Source organism: Syngnathus acus, chromosome 10 (genome assembly GCF_901709675.1).
Source record: "Syngnathus acus chromosome 10, fSynAcu1.2, whole genome shotgun sequence".
NCBI classification, from domain to species: domain Eukaryota; kingdom Metazoa; phylum Chordata; class Actinopteri; order Syngnathiformes; family Syngnathidae; genus Syngnathus; species Syngnathus acus.
In genome coordinates, this window is record NC_051095.1 from 21,986,475 (window position 1) to 22,000,136 (window position 13,662).

A 13,662-nucleotide genomic window follows, 5' to 3' on the forward strand; every position below is an offset into this window, starting at 1 on the left:
AACTGAGAATGGCAACGATACAATGGGGCGATATTCTGTACTCATGTTCCTTTCTTTTCAATGTGGTTATTTATTATAAGAAGTGACATGTTTAATGTTCTTCCCATTCCATTTTCAATGTTATACATAAGTAATGGTTCGGTAATGATTGAACACATTAACAAGTTCCAGTATCACCGCTGTTAGTACCCCAGCTATAGTGTGTGAAAAGGTTTCTTTGCCCTCTCAGTCCTGACAAAACAAACTTCACACTGTAATGCCTGATAGAAATTTGATTTAAGGTGGAACAATGTCACAGTTGAATGTGGTCTACTTGCTGCATTCTATTGGTGAGACTGTGACTTGGCAACAAAACACACGTCATGGGCTGAGCTGCTTCCCGAACCTGATAATCTTGTATTTTATTAATGTGGAGAGCACTTAAAACTGGGGGGGTGTTTTGAATAAAATATTTAACCAGAATGGGACACAGCAAAGACGTTGTTAAGTTTGTACTCACTGATGGTGTGCGGTGGTAAGTATCGCAGAGAGAGGATGGTCCCTCTTGTTTGAGTGTCATGGAGCCATCAACCTCATCTTGATCACTCTCACTCCAGTAGTCTAAAAGTGAGAAAAGTAGGAATACAAATTTTAATTTTAGAAGAAACAGAATGCAATTTACATCCAAGCCTGTTTGCCTCACCTTCATCTGGACGTGGCATTTTGTCATCCGGTGTGTAGCCAATAGCAGCCAACCCAAGCCGGTTCATCCACCTTTAAGATATTAAAACGTCAAATTATCATTTCAAATAAGAAACTAGCAAAGATTCAAAACAAGAAACTGTGAAATAAAAAAAGGAAAGCGGGGAAATGTAGGGTTATACTGGGTAACTGGAAGGTGATGAATAAAAAAAGATTCCGTTTAAATAATTAAAATCATGTCTTTTAACCGGTCAGATTTTTACAACTGACTTCATCTCCGTGATGACGAGACGAAAGCAGAGAGTAAATTGGAGCGATGGATGCAGAAAGAGAATGCTCAGTCTTTGAAACGATGATTCTCAGATGGCTTTTTATCTACAGCCACATATCCATCCTGTCCTCATCCAGATTCCCTGTCTGTCTCTCAGTTCTGCCTGCCTGTCTGTCTGCCTCCACGGCAGATTCAAGCTTGTAATGTGTCCCTGCAGACTCTGAATAATCAGGCCGCGACTAAGAATGGAAACCTCAACTGAATAACAGGACCAGGAAACTCATCATTTTCCAAGTGCGGTTTTGATGTCAACAAATTCAGTGACCAAAAAAAACCTAAAAACGTTGGCAAGTATATGCAGGGATGTCACTCTTGAGGGGTTGGGAGGTTTTGGGTCTAATGTGAAGCCCCGAGCATGTTGGTGGCGCCTTTGTGTTTATTTTCAATTTCATTTTTCCTTTCTCAGCTCTGTGCTTTATTCTCATTTTAAATCCAATATTGCTTTCAGAGTAAAAAATGCTGAGTAAGTGTATGTTCAAATACATTGGCCACACATGAAAGGAGGCCTCACAAGCGGAGATAGCGCATAGCAACCATCATCACTTATCGGTCTCTATTATGTTTTCAGGCAGTTGTAATATTCATTCTGATTTTCTATGGTCAGGCTACTGTATTTAATATATTTGTTTTCGGTGCATAAAAGCGTGGACAAAGCGTGAGGTGAAGCAGAAAAGATTCTGACTTATTGGGCCGCCTCCGCTGGCTGGTCCAAGTGTACCACATCATTCACTCTTTTGCTCATCAATCAATCGGCTAGGACTGTCTTTTAAAAGTAGATAGATACACATTCAACATCACAGATACTCAAGTGTAGAATGTTAAGGTTGCAACCCCAAGTGGACAAATATAATACCTTCACCTCACATGCATGCAGGATATTATAAAATACATATACATAATATAATTAAGTCACATATTTTGTCCATTGCGGTGACTGTCTGGAACATATCCACTGTGATAAACGAATGATTACTACATATGGAAGATGCATTTTTTTAGATGTAAGCATAGCTGGCTAGAAACTGTACACCATATTGGTAGAAATCAATCCTTCCATTTTCCAAATGCTGCAAGTATTTATAACTAAGTAACTCACACTTGCGCCGGATAACTGCTGATGCAAAGAAAGACACTTTAAGAACCCAGCTGGATTTTATGGGCTCTCCTTGTGTAAAGTTGGTTGACTCAGTTAAAACTTTAGTGAAACACAGGTGTGCACACACACGCACATGCACCACGCATACGCCCCCCCCCCCCCCACACACGCACACACTCACCTATTCATTTCCTCAAGACAATCTGTGGCGAAGAAGAAGCTCTTGATTTTGGGATGGCAGGCTTTGAAGGCACTGCAGTTAGCCAGATAGAAGAATGCTGATTAGTGCTTCTGTGCGTGCGGAGTAGTTTTTGTGTGAACCCGTGTTGTTCAGGCGAGAGCAAATGTGCTTGATTAATAATTTCAGCACTCACAATTTCCGTCTGCACTCTATGGCCCGGTCTATTCTGAACTCAGGGAGGCTGATGAAGCCCTCAGCTTTCTCATCCTGCAGGCGGAGACAGATGGAGAGTTGGTGCATTATTATCATCACCATCAGGGAACATACTGTTACACAAACCCATACACCAATTTCACTCTTGAATTGTTCTTTAAACTAAATGTGTTGTTTGCATTGGCTGGGTCAAGCTTTTTATTGTTCACTTTCCATTAGAAGAAAAGCACTCAGCGTCACCTGCAAAATCAATGGGAGAACCGCTACAACCTTAGGCTTGTTACAAACTTACTATGCTAATGCATTAGTCACATATAGTTACTTTGTTTTCATTTTAAAATTTTCTTTTGCATTTTTTTTTAGACTGTCTTCCTTTCTTTTTGTCAATACATGGGACAAATTAGCGACACGGGTTTGGGGTTCACATTTTGAGATCAACTTACATTCTGATTGGTGTACCAATAGAGGCAAGATTCTTTCAGGATAAACCAATACTTTCGCCATTTTTGTGTAAAGTATCCTTTAGCGTCCTTCTTCTTCCACAGCCAGCCTTCACAGTCACCATGGCCGAGATCCTTACAGGAAATTCTCCTTCGACTGGCACTAGTGAGGGAACCTGAGGTGGTGAGGAGGAACAATTTTACAGTGCTTTTGGAACCCAGTTAGGCCAGTAGAGCCAAATGGCTCAGTCCACATATAACCCTTCCTAATTCCAAAAATGGGGAACTATCACCCTGGTTCACTTCCATCATCAACCTAGCTGTGCACTCAAATACAAAATGTACGAACCAGTTACGTATCAACACAATGGTAAGAATACCAATGTACAAAACATATTACACAAGTAGCATCCTTGTCTTACATAAAAGTCTAAAAAAAAAAAGAAGATATGGATGCCTACCTTTACTTCTCTTTTTGGTTTTCGTTCTCAGTGAGGTGTAATGGAAAGACTGCAAGACAGTGAGAGATGAACATAATTAGAATTCCTAATAGAGGAAACAATGCCAGAAAAAAAATTAATCATTCATATTATTTCTCATAACGCAAAACACAGAGTACAATACTATGAATGTCTTTAAGGAAAATGAGCAGCAACGTTAATATGTACAGTTGATTTAAAAAGTATAAATGTAATACTTCTACCGCCACATTTTCACTGGACTGATTAGGAGCATTGTACTCCATCATATCATTTATTATGAGTATTAACTAAAACAAAAAATTGTAGTAAAAGGGGTCCTATGAAATGTAGTGTCGCTCTAAATGGAATTAATCATAAACCATTCATTCTTAATTATATGTAGATCAGGGGGTCACCAACTCCGGTCCTCCAGAACATTGTGGAAAGGAGCCCTTGAGGACCAGTGTTGGTGACCCATGATGTAGAAATTTAATAAATACATTTAAGGTCTCCTAAAAATTATAATAGAATGTTATGGAGTAACTAATAATGTCAAACTTTTATAGAACAAGCTGGCTGTTTTTTAATGAAAATAAATGAATTAACATAGATTTATAAAGAACTAGGCTGAGTAACTGTATGCTAGAACAAACAGTGACCCTCTGGTGGAAGGCCACTTTATTTTAATTAATTTAGAATCCAATTGTTAGCGTAGTGAATGGTTCAAATCACTCCTATTCTCACGTATGTGGAATTGCAACGTGCTAAGCTTGCTACCATAGCGGATGGGGTTGTTGACCTATCGCTGAAGCCTCTATGGCTTGTTTGAGAACAAGAGTCATTGAATATTGTTTAAAACCAGACTAAAATAATTATAAGAGATAGTATTCATAAAACACAAAAGTAAAGTGATAAAGTCTTATTACTTTCTTCATGGAGGCTGCTCCGGAGCTTCCAGAGTACCTGTAAAAAAAAAAATGATTGAGATTGATAAATACTGTCTTTAATTATATACATGTATCTTATATACAAAAACTAAAAGCTTACCTGTCTGTTGTGTCTGCTCGTAGTGTGTCCGCACCTCGCTAAAAGATAGAGAAGGAGACTTCTTAATGATCTGTTAAAAGCCTCTATGATCGCCCCCCCTCACACAGAGTTATTTTCAGTGACCAATTGTTTTGTGACCTTTCATGTGCTGTAGAAAGCAAATATCTTACAAGCAGCAAAAAATTAGCTTTTCTAAATAAACTGGCTTTTCGTATGATACCACATTGCACTTTCTTCCTTGTAGGAATGGTGAGCAGTGGAGCCCTGCAGGTCCTCTGAAAGATTTTTTTTCTTTTTTTTCCCCAAAACCTGTCACAATAAGGGAGTGTTAAAATACACACCAACTGATGAAGACAGTTTTGTCTCAGGCAGTGCAGAGGAAAGATTTTTTCTCAAAGCCCTTTCGGTGACTTGACATGAGAAATATGTAACGTAGTCTTTAGTCAATCAACTACAAAATAGTAACATATCAAAAGAATATACTACGCACACACACACACACAACACATACATGCTAATTTTGGAGAGCGGAAAGAATCGTGATGTTTATCAGTGTAGTATTTCTAATTGTACATGTGCCTTGCTTGGATTTGAGTTACCAAAACAAGTACACCGCTAAGAATGTTAGAGAGAGAGGACAGTGTGTACTAATATGCTGGAGTCTGGTGTAGCATATTCATAATTGGTCTAGCTGATGCTGAGTCATACATCTCCACAACTAGAACGATGTGCTTGTGTGCGTGTACTAAAATGTGTGTGTTTGCCCAGAATAAATTCCTATTTAGAATCCGATGTGTCTAAGGTGATGGGGATGTTAGGATGAATCACCAGATAGTCCCTGCATACAAATTCATTTGTGTGAGCTTGAATGTGTAGATGCACACCTGCTATGTGAATGCTACGTGCAGACGCACACACACACACACATACACACAAACACGTAAATTAAATGTGTACATACAGGCAAAGGATCTGGCGGCTGGTCTAAGCGGAGAGTAGAGGACAGCATAGATGGGCTGAGGGGAAAGCTAGGGCTGCTGGGATTGCGGCTCTTGCGCCGAGAGCGTCTAGTGGAGTCCCTTCGGCTCTCTCTACCCGGACCCTCGGGCTCCTCCTCAATGACCAGGATTTTGTCATCGCTGAGGTAACGTAGTAGAGAGTTGTCTGAATCTGTACGTGTAGAGGAGGGATGGCAGAAGTTAGATTATTAGACAGGCTCAACAGAATGAATGGGAGAGGGAGAAAAATGAAAGAGGCCTGCAGATAGGATAGAGCTGAGAGAGAACTGCATGTTGGAAAAGGACATGGGACCATTGGCATTTAGAGAGAGTCTTAGATAAAACCAACAACAACAGAAACTGATAAAAGTTTGGCAAAGCTGCATTATCTGGTAGACTGTGCATGACTCCACGGCTGGGGACATCCTGCTTATCTGATACAATAATTATGCAGATTTAGAAGAAACCACCGCTAAAATGTCGACTGTCACAGAAAGTTTGAATCTGATCATTTGTTCATTGTTCATATATTTAAACGTGAAAAGCTAAATCTGACAAAACAATGAGAAATTGAAGAAAGAATTGCACCCGAACCAGTCCATATTATAGTATTTTAATGTTATTCATAGAATTTCTGGCAGTAGAGTCGAGGTGAATACAGATCAATTGTCATGCAAACTGTTAGTCACATTGAAATACCTTCATTTCTTCAGCAGTGGCATGAATGCAATGCCCTTCCATTCATGCTTGTTTGTCACTATGTTGGATACATCATTTTCGGATATGTATCCGTACAAAACCACACACAATGACCAACTTGAGGATGGAATGTTTTGAGCCAAGTAGAAAGCAAAGCAAGCACTAGTCCCAACCTTTTATCACAGTGTGAGGGGCTGCGTTTGCATGTAGTATATGTGTTAGTATGCGTGTACCTCGGCTCCCTCTCTTTCCCGTGCTGGGTTCCTTGGCCTCGGCCATCCAGTTATATTCAGGAGGCATGGACACAGGTCTGAGGTCACCTGGAACAATCCAACCAGCGATGAGAGAGTCGGATAAAGGGGGAACGTGGGTATTCGGGGTGTTGGCAAGCAACAATTGAGCTAGTGTGTGGACAAGGGAGAGGTGGACAAGGTGTGCGCAGGTGAGGGACTTGAATGTCATGCAAGACAAGGGCCACAGGAGCCACATTTTAGATTATCTTTCTGTGTAGATATTCCATGTTCCCCTGTTCTTATGGGGGCTCTCTCCAAGTACTCGTCCCCATAGCGTAAAACCACATATGGTAGGTTAATTGAAGACTTGACTCTCATTTAGCAGTGACTGTGATGACTGAATTTCATGTCTTTTCATAAAAACGTAAATTGTCTTGTGTTAATAAGCTGCCATTGTGCAGCCCTGGTATGTTACTACAAAATAAACAAAGACAAATGTAAAGTACTTTTCAGAATGTAATATTGATACCAATTCCCACTAGCTTACGTATTTTGCTTATGTAAGGTCTTATTACATTTTCCTCACTTGCATTCAGAAGAATTGTGAATTGGATGACAGAGGCACTGACCACTGTACAATTCAACAGTTAAGTCATCATCACAACTGCTGCCTTGATTTGAAACGTCCTTCTTTTTTATACAGCGCATTTAGACTTGGTTGCTGTTGCCAAGAAAACCAATGAGCTCAGCACTTTGGCGATTTGGAGGGCTCAGCATCATTCCAACGATAAGATTCAGCAGTCTGGTACCACTGCAAAAGTCCAGCACAGCAATGGGTACGAAAGCTAATCTGATCATTTAAAATGAAAAGTGTGTGATTGTGATTTTCTGGCATGAGAAACAGAATGAGATATGTATAGTATAGTATTCTGACTAAACAGGTTATTGTAATGCCAGGATATTCACAAACCTCAAAATCATTCAATCAAATTATTATTAATTTTATTTTATATATTTGTAGTGACACTTGTTGCTGTTTCTTTCATTCCCATTTATCAGTTTCCGTATTATTATTTTTTAATTGACTGTTGTATCAATCTCTGTATAGCAGAATCCGAAACAGGTCCCTGCTTTCATTGATAGTCCGGACAGAGTCCAGACACACAACTCCTGTGAATGCATATCAATGCAGCTGTTTGTCGTGTGACCCCGGCCTTTCACATCATGACGGCCTCTTGAGATTGTCTCATGAAGGAAGAGGATGTCTTGAAGGCTGTCTGGGACAGTGGGAGTGGGCCCTAGGTGGCAAGGGGGAGATAACTGTGCTTATGAATTTCTGTTTGATTTTAGGGCATGACAGCTCGGTGTCGGGATGCTTCTCAATTGAGAGCATAAGAAAGTATTGTATCCCCAGTGTGAGAAAGAAGGCAGGAAGGGAACATTATCCTTATGCTTTAGGATAAAATGTTTGTTATTAGGTCCATGCAACACCCTTCCAACCAGTTCATTGACGCAGGCATTTTGTGCAATGCTGCATCATGCTGACGGGCAAAGAGCATCAGAAGTCTTGTTGGCAGAGGTGATAAACAGCCATTAGCGCAAATGATGAACACATAATGACAAAATGTTGATAACAAAAAGGTGAGAACATTTGTGGTAGAGAACATGCTGTTCGACTGAAGAAACACAGGTTTGGAACCAGACAATTAACACAAACATCAAATCTCTTTCTTACCGTGTGTGGGGGTCTTGTCGCGCCTCCGCACGCCCGTATTACGGCTTCTGTCATATTCTGAACCTGGTGGTCCGTCTCCCTCCAAAAGTGAGAAGTACTGACCACTGTCCTGGTCCAGGTAGTAGCTGACAGCTTCTGACCCTTTAGAACCAGACTGGGAGGTCAGACTGTACCGGGTGATGTCGTCACATGAAATCAAACCCAACTCCTCCCTAAAAGCACAACACAATTTTAGTCCTAGCCAGGAGGTGGAGGTCAGCGCAGAGATCTGTTCCCAGACCCTCACCTGGGGCTATAGAGTCCAGAGACAGGGGAAAGGATGTAGACATCCTGAGCATCCATTTTGGACATGCCTAAAGTTCCACCTGGGGTCGGCGAGGTGCTGGTTGGGCTGGTGGGGACCGGCTGAATAGAAATAAATTGTGTTGTAATTTAGTCTCTTCAAGTACAAGTTGTAAAAAGAAAGTGTTAGATATTTTCCAACTTTATAGTGTACAAAAGAGCATTGATTGATACAAAAAACAGAACATAGGAGGGTCATTACAAAGAAGGAACATATTTCCACACACACACAGAAGCTGCCATGTTGCATAGGCTCTGACTGTGCATTCACTATTCTGTCGTTTTGTTACAAGCCTCTTTACTCACCGGGTTCTCCGTGTCTGTTTCTATGACAACCGCTGCTCTCACTGAGGGCAGCGGAAAGCTAGCATGACCGAGTACCTCGGCATGGCTCAAGGACACGTCATTTGTCATTGGGCCCTGCCATGTGAGCAAGGATGCCTTGCTGATGTCATGGTAGCTCACATGTGAATTTTAAAATATACATGACAAGGGTTACATACATGTGACTATAGTGCTCTTTCAGAGCGTCTATTATCATTTGAAAACCTTCCATTCCGTCATCTGCAGGCATTGTTTCTGTACTTTCATTTTGAGTCTTCCTCTGTTTATAGTCAAACAGCTTTTAAAAAAAAAAAAAGAGAACTGGTTGGAATAAAAAAAAAACACGGGATGCGATGAAGCAGAAACAAGGAAATAGGTCAAAAAGAGGGGGTGGTGATGAAGAGGAGAGAGAGCTGTGCTGTGAGAGTGCAAATAGTAATTTAGTGATTACAGTCCAGCATTAGGAAAAGAAAAGTGGTGCCGGAGGTGCACAATGAGCAGGATGGAACTTCACTTTAATATCATCATGCATTTTATTCAAGCTGTAACTGAGGCATTAAAAGCATCTATTGCATCCATGTACAGACTGTGGAGTATAAAACACTGCAGCGTCGAGAGCAAAATAGGCACAGCAAAAGGGTACGCTAACATTACAATTGAGTTGCATAAAGGAGCGTGCAAACACATTTATCAACATAAATGTGAACTTTTCATTTTATTCCATTCTATTATTCCGCCAAAACCGGGTTATGAATCATTAGACATTGACATAGACTTAACTTTATTCATCCCTTGGGATTGCTCCTTCAGGAAAATCTAGGTCCAGCAGCATTCATACCGCAGAGTGGGTATATAAAAGACACACAGATAAAGCTGTCGAGGGTTGAAGTGTGTATCTGTCATTTTGCCCAGTGGCACGGAAAAAAGAAAAAAAACTTTGACGACGATGTCAAAGAAGCCATATGTTTTTACCTATTCAGCCTTCTTATTAACAATACATAACTCACAAATCTATGTGTCCCAAAATAGCAGGCATTTACAAACAGTAATTATTTATACACCTACACATATTACAGATTTATGAAAAAGCTCCGACAATGAGTGGCACACGAGACCAATATGACAAATGTGCTCAGTGTTGGCAAAAAAACATTGCCGAGTGGATGTTAACACTGCTCTTCCTCTAGCTCTTCATACACAACACAGGCAAAGGCAAAAGCACAAAAAGAGGGAGACAGACGCAGAAATGGAAAAGACAGCCACAGAGGGATTTGGGCCTTGAATCACATGATCATGCTGGGACAAATTGTTTCTTTTTTGTATTTAGTCATAATCCATCGGAATATTTGACACATTTGGGATGAACTACTATAAAGCTGCACAATCCTTCCTATAAAACAAGGCTTATGTGTTTGATATGAAGCATATACTTTTTGTACAGTGTCTACCCAAACACTTTAAAATGTAAAATGAGAGCAAAAGGTGTCATTACAGAAAACATTGCTCTGCACGGACAACCAAAATGTGTGAAGACGCGGTAAGATTTTCTGGAGTCAGTGAATTATCTCCAGAAACTGCTGAGTAGGAGATCTTGTTTCAGATCCTGTCGTTCATCATGAATAAATTAAGAGCTTAAGTCTTTGTAATGGTGGACAAATCTTAGCAATATCTGTGGGGAAAAGAAAGCAGTGTCTGGATGTGCCATCCATCCATCCATCCATCCATCCATCCATCCATCCATCCATCCATCCATCCATCCATCCATCCATCCATCCATCCATCCATCCATCCATTTTGATTTTGATCATGTTCAGGGTCACAGATAAGATGGAGCATTTCCCAGCTGTTTGAAGACGGAGAACCTGTATTGGTCGCCGTCAATCACGGGAAACGGATTCACACAGCAATTGACACCTACAGTCACTGAGCAAGAATTAATTCCTTGCTGGCTACATCAAAGTCAGCAGTGTGAACCGCTACACAACCAGCAAACCGGTCATAAATCATTTGAAAGGTTAACATGAAGTGTAAAAATAAGGAAGCAGAATGAATTCAACCATGTGCGATAACAGTGCTGGTGGTGTGTACCTGCAAGCCTAGTGGTTTCCATCGCACGTTCCTCAGCAGTGCTGGAGTGGAACTCAAGGTATTCTGTGGCCTCTTCTTCAGTGTTAGGATAACTCCACATGGGTCTTCTCTTAAAGCATTGACCAGGTTCTTCAACTGCCAGCCCACCTGGGGGAGCACAAAACACAAGGATAGGAGTAAGTCATTCAAATGTGCGCAAGTTGCAAGGTTGCCTCATTTCGTCACCTTCAAGTCTCAAGCAAGTCCCAAATTGCTACAGAAAAAAGTCAAGTCGAGTGACTAGAAAAGTTTTAAGCAAGTGGAGTCAAGTCATTCCTTGGTTCAAGCAAGTCGTAAGTCAGGTGATATGCCCAGTCACAACTTATATTAGCGTGATAAAAAAAATTCACTGATCATAACAGAAAAAAGTGCTTCATCTGTTAAAATTAAATCAATTTACATGACTAAAAATTAAATGAAGAACCACCTGAGTAGAACAGGAATTAATCTAATTAAATTGTTCTGAATATAATTAAATTATTTCTTTTTAGTTCTAGTGGACAAAAAGTGTTTGACGAGGTTGAGGTCAAAGTTGTCAAGATCGTCCACCCCAAATATTGTCCTTCAGTAAATTTATTGATCTATGGGGACTCAGTAAAATATTCAAAAGATTGGAAGCATAGAATTGCCTAAAATGAAGGGGTCTTGTCCACACTAAGACTGATTGCTGGATTGATTAAGATTTGTACCTTAAGAATTCATCACAAATTGATTACAGGCTTGTTGCTAGCCTGACCACAGATCTGGTTTATGAGTCGCTAAAATCGTGAAGCAATTTATAAATATGATGAAAAACACAAGCTTTATCCTTGGACTTGGAGATTGTGTATTTTTGGTACAGTATAATGTGATCATTAAATGGCTGACTCCTTTGTGCCTGTAGTGGCATTTCTGCTTACTTCATTGGAATACTTTTCCCAAACTTTGCATGTACAAAATGTGTGTTGTAATGCGATTCAGCAAAACACAAATCAAACAAGAACTGTATTTAAAAATATACATTCTACCAAACATAACTATGATCACCTTTGATCGACAGTATCAGAGACTCTATTAACATAAAGTATATATCAAAGCATTGTCATTTGTTGTGATGCATAAACAAACTGTGCTGTAGAGAGCTGTTCCAGAACGGCTATTCATGTAGCTAAATGAGGAGCTAATGAAGATTTTGACAAAAAGTTCATCCAGCATTGATCACAAGCACATTTTGATTCATTTAACTGCCCGGCAACTGCCCAGCGACGGCATCACACACCTGGCTCACCAACTGCCTACCTGATCTAACATATCCTTATCACATTATGCCAACGTGATCACATTTCATATTAAGTGGTGAAAAATATCGCCACCAGCTGACCTTTGCGAGGAGCTTTTCCGCATCAAACATATTTTGCTTGTGGCTTGGAGTTCGGCACGATGGTGAGTTGGATATGAATTCTTTTTTATATGTTAAAATACATTTCCCAGTCTATTGCATAACAAAGGGTGGGCAACGATTATCTATAAAAAAGTATGGATGGACCTCCACACATGCAGGGTATGCATTCAGTCATAAGCACAGAATTTTAATTAAATTTGTTGAATTTATTTCATACAGACTCTTTCCAAGTGTAGTGTATTAGATGGAGTATTGGGCAGGTCCCACTGGCAATGACATGTATATCAACTACGTTAAGATATGCTCATGCATGCTCTGTTTATCAAACAGAGTTCTGTGACAAGTCCAAGGAAAACTCCATGCTCCGTGATTTAGAGCAGCCTCCAACGTCAATGAGTCACCCCTCTGGTGGCTTGCACACAAATTCCCAGGTTAAAAGTTGGGTGTGTTAGAAAGGTGCGCAGAAAAAAAAATACTTATGTGCGAACGGGAGCATATGACCAAGAAAGCGCATCAGGATCACAGAAATATCCAGTCCATGTTTTGCCTGCGACCGTTTGCTTCAGCAGTTTATGGTGCGTATGCTTGATGCAGTGGAAACTGCTCTGAGACTGAAAGAGAAGTTCAGTTTTAGCTAACAAAAAATAAAAGGAGTGAAATATGTACTGCTATCTGTACATTTTATTGACTAAATATACGCTAGAATACATGAATCTTTTGTTCAGAATGACTGGTGCTTTCACACAGTCGGCTTGCTGCTTTGTAGAGTGGGTTTGTTCCACTGCGCAAAACTGGACGATCATTAGATAAATGCTGCGGTTTATCCTACACTGCATCGGACGCTCAGTGTCTCTGGGGGTCTATGGGCCAGTGGGCTGACCCGGGATGCTTGATTTCTTCATGATGATTGGATGATCTGTCTGAGGTGGAGCTGAGCTTCCACTCATTTGAATGACCAGTGGCTTTAGTATATGTACCAATGCCATTGCACAGACACTGACAACAAAATAGCATGAAAGATTACAATCCCCAACTAATAGTAAAAATGGACACTTTGCTTGCTCGTTGGTCTGAAATGCTTTAACAATTTTAACAATTGTTAAAGTCACGAGTGTTAACATAAAGAAAAAGGGTCCTATTTTTTTTCCAAGCGCAAGTCTAGGGCAAAGCGGAGTTTAATCCATGCATGAGTGAAGTTTTATTCCTTTTTGGTATTTTGCTAGATGTAGCACTGTAAGAATTGGACGTAACTGTGCCTTTGTGCGCCCTTGTGGGATGGAAATAGTGTTTTTCCGTTCAATCCTCCCGGGATCACTCATTTGCATCAAAATGAGGATGGTTGGTGGCGCAGTATGGATGGGTACACCGTGCTT

General features: G+C 40.4%; 1 protein-coding gene across 3 annotated transcripts in view; it reads right to left on the reverse strand.

Moving 5' to 3' along the window:
• Positions 1–13,662, reverse strand: part of si:ch211-26b3.4 (connector enhancer of kinase suppressor of ras 2) — a 54,436-nt gene that overhangs the window by 5,939 nt on the left and 34,835 nt on the right. For 2 of the 3 annotated variants that reach the window (XM_037261793.1, XM_037261795.1), the window contains exons 9-21: positions 10,870–11,016; positions 8,402–8,520; positions 8,116–8,327; positions 6,381–6,467; positions 5,412–5,620; positions 4,451–4,488; positions 4,330–4,366; positions 3,404–3,452; positions 2,946–3,118; positions 2,483–2,556; positions 2,290–2,361; positions 683–753; positions 500–600 (exon numbers count right to left, since the gene is read on the reverse strand). In XM_037261793.1, the coding sequence (XP_037117688.1) occupies positions 500–600; positions 683–753; positions 2,290–2,361; positions 2,483–2,556; positions 2,946–3,118; positions 3,404–3,452; positions 4,330–4,366; positions 4,451–4,488; positions 5,412–5,620; positions 6,381–6,467; positions 8,116–8,327; positions 8,402–8,520; positions 10,870–11,016 (1,389 nt within the window). The remainder of the gene's footprint in view (positions 1–499; positions 601–682; positions 754–2,289; positions 2,362–2,482; positions 2,557–2,945; positions 3,119–3,403; positions 3,453–4,329; positions 4,367–4,450; positions 4,489–5,411; positions 5,621–6,380; positions 6,468–8,115; positions 8,328–8,401; positions 8,521–10,869; positions 11,017–13,662) is intronic. The other variant, XM_037261794.1, reaches the window with a different exon arrangement.